Source organism: Gouania willdenowi, chromosome 14 (genome assembly GCF_900634775.1).
Source record: "Gouania willdenowi chromosome 14, fGouWil2.1, whole genome shotgun sequence".
Taxonomy (NCBI): domain Eukaryota; kingdom Metazoa; phylum Chordata; class Actinopteri; order Blenniiformes; family Gobiesocidae; genus Gouania; species Gouania willdenowi.
This window is the reverse complement of record NC_041057.1, coordinates 13,633,750-13,646,020: the sequence shown is the minus strand read 5'-3', so window position 1 is coordinate 13,646,020 and position 12,271 is coordinate 13,633,750. Positions and strand designations below refer to the sequence as shown.

General features: G+C 37.6%; 1 protein-coding gene across 2 annotated transcripts in view; it reads left to right on the top strand.

Annotated features, from left to right (window-relative positions):
* jade2 (jade family PHD finger 2) overlaps positions 1-12,271 on the top strand; it is a 157,500-nt gene that overhangs the window by 41,470 nt on the left and 103,759 nt on the right. For both annotated transcript variants that reach the window (XM_028466125.1, XM_028466124.1), the window contains exon 4: positions 9,421-9,578. In XM_028466125.1, coding sequence (XP_028321926.1) covers positions 9,421-9,578 — 158 coding nt within the window. The remainder of the gene's footprint in view (positions 1-9,420; positions 9,579-12,271) is intronic.

Here is a 12,271-nt window from a genome sequence, read left to right as displayed (position 1 = left end):
TCTCGTTATCTTTCGATGGGACGTCTGGTCTCTCTCCTGCCCGCTCCCATTGCATAAAGTGTTCTGCATCGTGTTTAATGTGTAAGTAATGAATCTGAATGCAGTCTCTGGCCCCTCCAATGCAGAAGAGCAGGCAATAACAAGTTCAAACAAGTCAAAAGTAGCTCCAACACACATTGCTGTGTTGTCCAGGGTAGTAAAATAAAAAAGTGCAATGCAAAAAACTGAAAAAAAGAGGAAACTCAAAGGACGAAGGTGGAGCTAATGCTAAACTCGGACCCTGAATCGCCTGAAAAACGTCACATCCAGCCAGCAATGGTTGCTCCTCGTTGGTCGTATTTCAAAGAAGTTTTAAAAAAGTATGAATTTAATTTAATTTATTTATTTTGTAGGGACGGTGCATATTCATGTACATCTGTAACAGTGTAAATATGCCAGATTATAGCAAAGATACTAATTTCCATCTGTTGTCCCTAACACAAAATTGAAATACATTTAAAAACATTTCATATCATAGCAAAAAATTGAAACAAACATTACATAAAACACAATTTAGTAAACATGAGGTACCCTTTAAATAAATCACTTAGACACATTCTTAAGCTTTGGCTTTAAAGAAATGGGAACTACTCGCATAAATCACATTTTTTGGAACCACTGGTGGTTTTATAGCTAGATTCTGTAAGTTCAAGTTTGTTTTTATTTTACTTATTGCGCTGCATATAAAACTCTGACACCCTCTGCTGTAAATTTAGTGGTTTAAGTGTTTTTTGAGTCCAAGCCCCCCAGTAACCTGGTAATGGTTTGTGCTTGATTAAATGACAGAGAAATATTTCAGACAATCAGTGAGTTGGTACAGTGGATGGTCACAGGATGGGAGCAGAAACAAAGCTTGATTGGTTGAGGTGTCCACTACGCATCCGTGGATGTTTCTTTTGTGCATTTGTGTTGATGTCGCAGCTTGTGGGGACGTTTATGCAACAGACTTAATAATATAATCAGGACTTTCCCCTCTGACCAGTCGAGCAGCCTGCTGTTAAAAAGGATCTGTTGCTGAGGAAACATGCACATGTCACACAGTGTGAGATCCTCTTGCTGTTAAGAGAAGCACACACTGAAAACAGCCAATAGCATGTGTGTCGTATTGGGAACAGAAATCACATGGCAAGTGACATAACCCACGGGGATTACGGATGTATGTTGAAGTCACTGTATAATACCTGAAATCTGATACTCATAGTGCTTTATAGGAAGGAAAGAACATATTTGTGATGTTTTGTCATAGTTTTCCTCTTCAATGTATTTAATAACTCATTATTTTTAAGGTTTCCATAGAATATGAATAAATACAAAGTCTATAAAATAGTAGACATTCTTACAGGGTATGACTTATGTGTATTATGTCATCTTGTGGTAACAGCAAATCACATGATATCACAAGTATGATATAATGTAACAGAGCAGGTACATGTGCACTGAGTCATACTCCGGTCCCTGTGTGTGTGTGTGTGTGTGTGTGTGTGTGTGTGTGTGTGTGTGTGTGTGTGTGTGTGTGTGTGTGTGTGTGTGTGTGTGTGTGTGTGTGTGTGTGTGTGTGTCTTTACTTTCTGAAATCTCTTAGTCACTGTGCTAATATGCACACACCCTGCAATGTGTTTATCTTTCACTCTGATATCCTCTCTTTCTTTCATCCTTTCATTTTTCCACAGAGACACACACACACACACACAGCACATGCACACACATACATGCACATGCTCTCTGAGTTGCGTGGGTCCTCCAAGCAGCCAATCACGCAAGGCCGTGCTGTGATGTGGCTGCTAAAATTATCCTCCTCTCACTGAGAGTCGACATCTGCCATGACGCACAGTGTGCCAGGTAGCCATAATGCCCAGTGGAGGGAGGGAGAGGAAGTGCTCGCCTCATTTCTTCCATTATTTTCTTCTTTTTTCAAGCACCTTTGCATGCTTCTCTCCCAGTCGCCTCTCGGCTTGACACCTTTTACCTGACTTTTTAGTCTTGTCAGCTGTATTATGCCACACGCCACTGTAGGTGCAGACTTTACTCAGTCACAGCTTTGTCCATTGCTGCAATTCCAAATCCCTGCCATTAAATTGTGAATGGACAATTGGAATAAGTATATAAAGAGAGACTTTCAGTGTAAAACTACAAATGCTTTGAAATTGCTTCATTTTTTGTGGTATAAGTTGACATTCTTGGGTTTAAAATAATTTAAGAGACTTATACGGCCGAGCGACCTATCTGTGTAGTTTTCTAGGGGTCAGCAGCACCATCTAGTGGGGGAGAATTTCAATTGCGAGTCACTTTGAAATGTGAATCCCTTTTTGTGAAAATAGGAACATAATGATTTCTAACTGAGCTGGAAACCCAGTAAAAGCTGACGAACGTAGCAGGCTGGCAGGACGTCAGCTTATTTCCCTGAGCCACTAATCTGAGTACACTTCTTGGAAAGTGAGCTCTATACAGTCCCTGCAGGATTTTGCGATGTTGTGATAGCAACTATTAACGCGCAAACTCAGCGAAATGAAAAAGCCCGCAACTAAAAAAAAAAAAAAAAAAAAGAATAAATGAAGTTAGAAATGATATGGTTGAAATTAAAAAATTGATCATTCAGTTTCCTTTGCGCGTTGTTTTATGTTTAACTAATATAAATAATCAACTTAGGATAACGAATCTGTCTTTAAATAAAATTTAAAAACTATTTGACAATAATGTTTCTTCTCCAACATAATAAACCATAGAGGATAAAATACAATAAACAGGAACTGATTCCCTGTGAAAACTATATTTGTATGCATTTTCTGGGTGACGTCACTGGTGTTTTATGAGATTGGATGTGATCCCTCCTTTCTATGTATGTAATTTTGTAAATATTATTTGAACATTGTAAATATCTCTGTAAATATGATATATATATTTAAAAAAAAAAAAAGATCGCTCTGAGTCCGTGCGGAAAAAAAAACAAAAAAAGTCTTCCCTCCTTTGGCTCCTATAGCTGGTGACAGCGCCTGCACAGTGGATCTCCTATTGCTTTACCGTCTCCGCCTCGTTTAAAGCCAAAATAGTTCCAAATGGGACTTTTGGAGTTTGGTTTTTTGAGCAAAATTAGTGATGCCACTGACGACGATGCCACCGCGGCAGACTCGCCACTTGGGCCCGGTGCTTCTGCCATGTGTTGTCTTGTGTTTGTGACTGTAAGCCGTGCACGCGTCCAGGCGAGGCAGAACTTTAGCTTGTTGTTAGTTTTAAAGCGAGTTTCTATCGAAGCTGGGCTGTCTTCATGGAGCTCGTTCTGCCTGCATAAACACACGAACAGCTAATCAGCTAACAGACAGGTGGACCCAACGTGCGGAAACAGCCTATTATATCTCCGTATGTCACCACTAACTGGCAAACAGCCAATCATTCAGAAGCTGTGTAGTCCGGTTGCCATGTTGGTGTGTTTTCAAGTACGTAGCGTGCAGTGAGTTTAGACTGTGCAGTGAGAAGCCGGGAGGAGAGTAGAGGAAACCGATATGTAGCAGAAACTAGCACCGGTATTATCGTAATCCACGGTAGTACCGTCGTGTAGAATTTCTGGTATAGTAGGAACCGTTACAATTTGGCAACGCGGGGTACAGTGGGTATCGTGCAACTATATGTCTGATATCAATCGTGGTAGGTTTTGTGACATCTGCAAATATTGAATCGTTGACCTGATAATCGACATTGTATCGTATCGGAATGATTTACACCCCTATTTTGAGGTACTGGTATATATATTTTTGAGAAAAAAATGTTTTTTACTGAACAGCTTCTCGCTTCACTGAATTGTTCTTGTGTACAAGAATGGTTTGATTTTGAAATTGTATAGTTCGCAACAAAATGGAAACAAACTAAGTTGAGTAAGTCTAAATATGTGCGGGATGAGGGCAAACAGTTTGTGGAACTTTCAAAATCACCTTAACCTAACATTGTCCCGTCATTACATAAGCATCATTAGTTTGAAGCAGCTGAGTGCAGTAATAACCATGGATGTGATTCAACACTGCCTCGGAATGATCCATGATGGTTTGACACTGCACTCCAAGATCCAGCTCCGTAACGGCAGATGTACGGTGATAGATTTATGTGATAGTTGCTATGGCTGGATCGGATTTCTCTGAACATCCTTCTCCCATGGGTCTCTGGATCTAACAGGGTGCTGATAGCTATCACACCACTCCAGCACCAATGCTCACTGGAAAAACGACCCAGCCAGAGTTTAGCAGTTTAATCCTATAGGCAGAGATATGAAGGGCATGACATCCTACTTCTATTATCTGCACTATTATCCGTTTCAAAGTCTGATTGTCATGATAACCAGGCACTATGCAGTCACATCTTGTGTGATGTAAGCGTGTTATGTGTGCTGGCCTTTATAAGCACCTAAAGCTGGTTGTCACGGTGCCTGAGGAGAGCTGCCCCTGCAGCACCATAACAACAAGGTGGGTGGGTGGGTGGGTGGGTGGGTGTTCACCTGTGTTTGTGACCATCGGTGCAGTTTTTTATATGTTAGTCATATGTATCTGTAGGTGGTTGTACAACTGGGTCAGTCCATGACAAACAATCCAAAAATAGGAAAAAATGTGGAACATGAGAAATTTGTTCATAATAAATGTGTTTTAAAAAATAAATGTTTTTTTTTTTTTTTTTTGATGCAATGGTTTTTTTTTTAATGTTTTTTTTTGTGTTAGTGGTGGAAAAACTAACAAACAATAAATAATTATAAAACATAGAGGCAGCCTACAACACTAACACTAGCATGTTGAGATCATAATTCATATACAAAAACTTCCTTCCTTACTATTAATAAGTAATAATTCTGAGGTTATTGAGGGAAAACTCTTAGTTAATGACTTACTGGTTGTATAATAATGCCATTCAGAATAAGAGCATTAAAATGTACTTAATAATGACTAATTAAGAGTCTATAAGTTACTAATGAATGGTTAATAGGTGTTCCCTAAACTAAAGTGTTACTGATTTTTTTTTTTTTTTTTTTTTACATTATCACATGCAGTTATGGGCCAATGAAAATTATAAAAAAAACAAAAAAACATTTTTTTCAGATTTTAAGAGACTGTCACCCAATAACCAATGCATATATGTGACTAATCATTAAATATTTGAACAGTCTTTATATATAACTCAAAGCAGATGAAATTACAGCAAACATTTTTCTAATATTGATGGGCTGGCATGTCCACCAGATAGGATGTATAGCAGATAGTTTTGTATATTCTGAGAGAGTAGGTGGAGCTGTGTTACTGTACCACATTTCAGTTTCCTATGTGATGTAGTTCCTGAGATATTGGAAGAAAAATGAAGACGGGCAAAAATTGACGCACACCTCACTCAATTGGCCATATCTCAAAAAGTATTCATCCAATCAAACAAACAAAAAAAAGTACAGTGTGCCTATTGAATAATCACGGAACAAGTGGTAAACATTTCAGAATTGTAATTTTTTAGACCAAAGTGCGTGGGATGTCCTGAAAATGTGTTGAAATGACATGGATTGACCCGTGGACTGTGTGAATAGCTAGTTTCCTGGTTGTGAAATATCAGCATCTTACTTCTGTGTGTGTTTGGCTCTCTCATCTCACAACCCTGCAGAAAAAGCCACATCATTTCATCTTTGCAGAGGTTGAATTGTACCCGCTCTGCGTCGCTGAGAGGTCATAGATCCGGTTGCTTTCTGATTAATTGGCCCGTGATCTAAACTGACAATCTGAGTCCGACCAGAGTTACTGAAATGCAGCGGTGCTGGAGGCTTTTGGTTTGACAAATGGTCACTTGCAGGAAAATGACACAACACAGACTTTTTTTTTTTAAAGATCAAAAAGAAATGGCTGAGGAAACAGTGTAAATTACCAAATAATTTGTGGATAAGTAAAATATCTGGCAAATTTCAACTGGAAATTAAGCTTGGGAGTAATAAAAAGAAAACTTTTCATCTTAATTATCTATTGAAATGAATTTTAAATCACTATCATTCAACCAACCAAATTTAGTTTTTTCATAAATATCTCTTGAAAACACTCATTTATAATCTTTTTTAAAACATAAATGTATATATTTTCCTGAGCAACATGACTTTCACAGCATGCCTGTCAAAAGAAAAATTTCTTTCAAAATAAAAGACAAGTCCAACACGAGAGACATTAAGTTGGCTATTTATTTATTTTTGACCAGCGGTCCGCGACCCACCCAGTACAGGTCTGCGACCCACTTTTGGGTCCCGGCCCACCAGTTGAGAATCGCTGCTTTAATAAACACAACATTTCGACAGTTTTGTTTGGAAGGAGAACTTTGCAATTATTTAAGTGGCGTTTCATTGAATTTGTCACAAATTCAATGAAACTTTACAATATTTGCAGGGGTCAGTTTTACTCTCAAATTGTGAAAGAAATTATTTTTTTTTCCCAAATCCTGCTCACTCCTCAAATTATTTGACAACATTTCCCCAAATTAAATAAATACTTGGATACTTTTATATCATTTACACATGCAAATGCATAGTAGTAGCACTAATGTTGAAATAGTTCGATTCCCTGGACCTGTGGCCCACTTGAGATCAAACTTATCCATATTTGGCCCGTATTTGGCCCCTATTTGACACCACTGTTCTGAAGTTAATTCATGTGATGTTTGATTATCGTTTTAACGTGTAGGATTCCAAAATTCCTATAGGAAATTATCTCTTCCAATACATTGAAGCCAAAACAGTTTATTAACTATCAAATATAGCTGCCCTTCCATATGGCGACTTCAGTGAGACAACCAGTGTTGGGTAAGTTATTCTAAACTTTTAATATATTTATATCACTAGTTACTGGGATAAAAATGTAATATATTTATATTACAATATTACTGTTTTTTAAAATGTAACTGAGTTACACTACTTTGAGTTACTTTTTGTCCCCATAAGTTATATTTAACTTTAATGATCATCTTTTTTTCCTCAAATAATTGCAAACAGTGAGAAAACAAAGCAAATATGCACTTAAATTAAATATGCATTTAATTGAAGTTACTTGTAACTAGTAATATATTATATTACCACTTTTGTAATGAGTTACACTACTGAGTTACTTTAAAAAGGATTATATTACTGTAAAATATTACAAAAATAACTAGTTACTCCCAACACTGGAGACAACTTGTTATTCAATCACCTTGTGTGATTCATTAAGGTCATAAGTGTATTGTGTAGCGCCACAGCAGTGCAGGAGTAATGAGCAAATAAAGCAAAAGTTTGATTTATAAATCTTTAAACTTTATTACTGTCTTTTGCGCCCAGGTGTTCATGACTCCATCCATGTTATGATGAAAATGTCTTGTTCTCAGGCCGCTCAGGGGTGTAACTAATATCACGTCAACTTTCCTGCAAAAAAAACCAAAAAAAAAAGTACATAAAGTAATAATGTTTTTTTTTTTTTTTTTTCAAAATACAGCATGTCTGATTGTATTTGGAAGGGTGAATGTGGAAAAGCAAGTTATCAATGATGATCAATGTGGAAAGCGTTTTTTTCCAGTTATGAATCATGTGATGAACAGAAAAAGACACTTTTGGATTAAATACACTCAGACGTTTCCATTGCTGCTCTGGGCTTGTTGCACAACGAGCTGTGTCCAACAGAAAGCAGCCAGAAATGACATTTTGTCGTTCTGTGCATAGCTCTTTATTAGTCGTTCAGAGACAACAAAGCCAAGATAATCTCTATGGTTGTGTTTTTGGCGTGGAACACAGCCGACATAAACTTGTCCCTGTGCAGAAAAACAAAGTTATCCAAATCTAATAATCAACCCTCGTGATTCCTTTTCAATCTTTTTCTTGGATTTGTTTTGTCAAGCTGAAGAAAATGCTTCTCATTTCTTTTTTTACATTCTGAATAAAATATAATCATTGCTTGGTGCTTGTCATCTCTCTCTCTCTCCGTGGCTCTCGACTGTCACACTAAAACAGATTAAGAGAGGAGGAGCTGCTCGGCGAGAGAACATAAAACTGTGGAAGCTTGTAATAGTGTTTGCCAGACATTAATTAGCTGTAGTAACTTCTGTGCAAACAGTAATAAAACTGATATACAGAGATCCCGCCCTTCCCTTCCCTTTCATTCTTTTCTTTGCTGGAGTTTCATCCCCTTTTGTTTTTGGGGTTTTATTTAAACTTTTGACCTTATTGTCCATTTTGTTCATCCTTATTTGTCACTATTTCATCATTTCATCTCCCATTCTCAATTTTCTCACCTCATTGTTTGTTTGTACATTCCCATTTTTTGTGTGATTGTAATGCTTGACTTACTGTCCTTGGTTCTATCATTGTTGAGTGTCCTGTAGTGTTGGTTAAATAAAGCCACCCCTCAGGTAATTGAAGCACCACTCAACTGTGAGGGTATTATAGTGCTGAACGGACGTATTACAAAGTTGTTGTTGATTCGTACATGTCTCAAGGAAATTTCCATCACATATATGGTACATCACACTGCAGTCTCCACTGGTGACTCATCTCGTTCCATTTCCACTGTCAGTAGGTGTTTTCTTTTGTTGAGTTCTTGTTCTGCTAACCTGCGTAAATGCTTGTTTCATCTGAGAGTTAAAACAGATGTTTTTAGCTCTTGAAAACACACATATATGGATTGATGTTTTAAAAAAGATGATATATTTTCCTGTGCAACATGAATTTCACAGCATGCCTGTCAAATGAAAAGTCCTACACGACCTGCATCTAAAATCTCTCTTTTTTTAATATTTTATTTTACTTGATTGCATAATATTCTTATGTTTATGGTCAAAGTTCATATGATTCGTGCTAATATCATATTAATATCGGTATCGGCCCACATTCAAACCTACAATGCCGTATCGTATTGGAATAAAACATTTGTTTCGGGAGACCCCTTATAACATGTCCTCATGATGAACAAAAATTTGTTGTATATAATACATTATGATTTTTTTTCTATAAATAACGCAAAAAAGAATAAAAGAGATAAATACATTAAAAAATGATGTTCCTGCTTATTGCTAGATGCTTTTATGTAGGATTTAGGGATCATACAAATGCGCTGTTTTTAATTGTGCTTGTCTTTTTCCTTTGATTGTACGACCATAAACGGTTGTTAAAAATGTACAAGCATAGACTCATGCATGTGTTGTTTGCATGACAGCAAACACACCTGTAGTTAAATCATTTACTGTGATTAATAAAAACCCCTACAGTATGTTTTTGGACTAAAGGAAACAAACTAAGCACTTTCTCCTGGGTTTTAACCTGGAGAGGAGGCGTTGCTAGCCTCTGTGCACCAAGTGGCCCCTTATAAAAACCTACTGACCAAACTTTTCTTAACCTTTCCTTTTCTTTCATGTGTCCCTCAGGTATTTCGTACCGACTTCATCACGGCCATGAAGCTGCCGGACTCGGCTCAGCTCGGCCTGGACGATTTCTATATACTATCAGACCCCTGGAGACAAGAGTGGGAAAAGGGAGTGCAGGTCCCCGCCAACCTGGAGGCTATACCAGAGCCTTTGGTCAGGTACGACACACACACACACACACACACACACACACACACACACACACACACACACACACACACACACAAACATTGCAGCTTGTTGTACAGTCAAATGGGATCTAAAGGACTCTAGGTTGCTTTTGTTTGTGCATTTCAGCAAATAAGATTACATTTTTCCACAAGGATACACTAGTCTTCAGTCTGCTGTTATAGTTTAACTTAATCTGACCGAAGCCAAAAGTAGAAAAGTACGAAACAACATTTTAATTACTAACAGCTTGGATGGGGCGCAGAAGGCTACAGTGTTGTATGTTCACATAAGATACATAATGAGATACACACACCTGAATCTAATGACGTCATGCAGCTCTGATAACAAGCTATTCATTATAACCAGCTGTGGTGGAATCTTAAAACATACAGGACAGGGGCTCTCGAGGACTGGACTTCCCTGTTATATGTTATATACAGTAATAAATGTTATATTTTGCCTAAAACTCCCTAAACACATTTTAGGGAGTTATTGGTCATCTTAAGTCATTTTAGCTCTTTTAAAATTGAATTTATTCCAAACAAACGTAAGGTTTTAGTGCAGGTGTTAATATAATTGAATGTAACTCTATGCAAAGTTACGATAAGTATTTAAATAGCACTATATTTGTGAATGAACTCCAAAATTTTCACCGTTTTATGTTGAACATGTGCACAACACACGGCGGGTTTGAATGCATGTGCAGATAATGAAACACGTTTACACACAACCTCAACTGGACAGATGTGTGCGGGCTTGCATTTCTCTCTCTCTTTCTTCCTTTCCTGTCACAGTGGGCTAACATGTCTTTCGCGTGACTATAGTGGGAAGAGAACTAATAAAAATGCTGTCCAACAGACATGTTTCACTGAGGGACCATACAAGTTCATTCTGAAATGGAGGATCATATAATTGTGTTAAATGATATCAACTATGCACAAACACGGGCCTACATACCAGACACGTGTCCAGACACATAGAGAAAATGGATTGCTTTTGGAGATATTTATAAAACTGTTTACAGTGTTAACCAGGAGACAAACCTGAAAAGCACATCAACAGAAGGGTGTTAACAGATTGAACATAGCCTGAAGGCAGCAGCCCAGAGAAGCATAGGGAGGAGAAAAGATGGCTGGCAATATGTGGATTTTTGGGCACTAAACTGTTCTCTCAGCTCAGACTGTTGAAATCTTTCCATGACAGATATAGGATCCTATTGAGCAGGAGAGGGTTGAGTGTAGGTGTAAAGCTGTGACACGATTTTTAATCCCTTTCATCCACATTTAATCCAGACATCTCCTTTTTTATTTCACTAAACTTTTTATGATTCTAAATCTGTGACTTATTAATGGATTAGGTTAAAAAAAAAAAAAAAATCAGTTTTCTCCTGTTAATCTCTTGGCTACATTGGACAGGACCATCAGGGGGAAAAAAAGTAGTTTCCTATCCAAATTGTTTGGGAAAAAAAAAAAACTCATTTTAAATCATAAAAGATTACACATCTCAGGGGGTGCATGGAAACATCTGTCAATTCAATTTCTAACATTATAGGACGCATTTTTACATGCACAGCACACACTCATCCATCGATTCGATAATAATACACTGTAGCATACTCTTTAACATACTTTAAAGTGTTGGACCAGACACAGGAAATAAACAATGCATAACATGAACTCGCGATATAACAAAAAAGACGAGAGATATTTGGGACAAAATATGTTGGGAAACACTGCCGTAAAAAATAGTAAGATATAAGAAGGTTGAAAAAGAGTATTGTTGCTCACTGAGGACACCTGCTGATCAATATTTGCCGGGTGTTTTTTTTTTTTTGGATATTAGACACCGAGTTACCATGACTATCTGTCAACATTGAGCTGTTTTGCAAAGCTGTATTTAAGACAATTTTCTGAAATAATTCATGAACGGTATCATTGCAGTTCAAACAAAATTTGACGTTGCACATCCTTGAACCCAGCAGCAGCCATGTTGAAAGTCTCAGGGCAATCTGAGCCTGACTCACAGAGATATTTGAGGAACAGACAGACAGAGATTCCTTGTTTTATAGATATTACTTTACAGCCAAAGCTTGCAGTGTGTTAGCCCTGCTTGGCACAGTTTGATCGTGCCTCCTAAATTGTCTTTAATTGCAGTCGTAATTTTCTAAATTGAGGGTTTTAGATTTTTTTAGCCGTTTGTACCTTCACTGTTTCCTCTCCTTCTTTTCACTCTCCTTCAGCTTCCCTTTGCTCTCATTGAACCAGCAAAGCCACATATTTCTGTTTTTTCAAAAAATAATGACATCATCTTTAAAAATCTGGGAAGAGAAGTAGAGCTGTGGGCCATGTCTGCTTTGACAGCAGCTCTCCTTTTACATTTCTCATTATCTCTATCTACGTTTATCTTTCTTTTTCCTTCACTTACTGTTTTTCCCCATCATCTGTTCTTTGCTTCAGTCTCAGAGGTAAAAGGTTAAGTTCCTCTGTCTTTTGTATATTTCCCTTCTTTATGTATGCCCTTATCTTTCCTAATTGCTTTTTTCTGTTTCCATTGCCAACTTCCCTTCTCGCCCTACATTTTCTGTGGGTTTTATTCCTGCACTCCCTCCATCTCTTGTCCCTCTCCATGGTATTGTTGGGACTGAGTGGAAGTAATTAGACATTGCGTAATGCCGGCTATG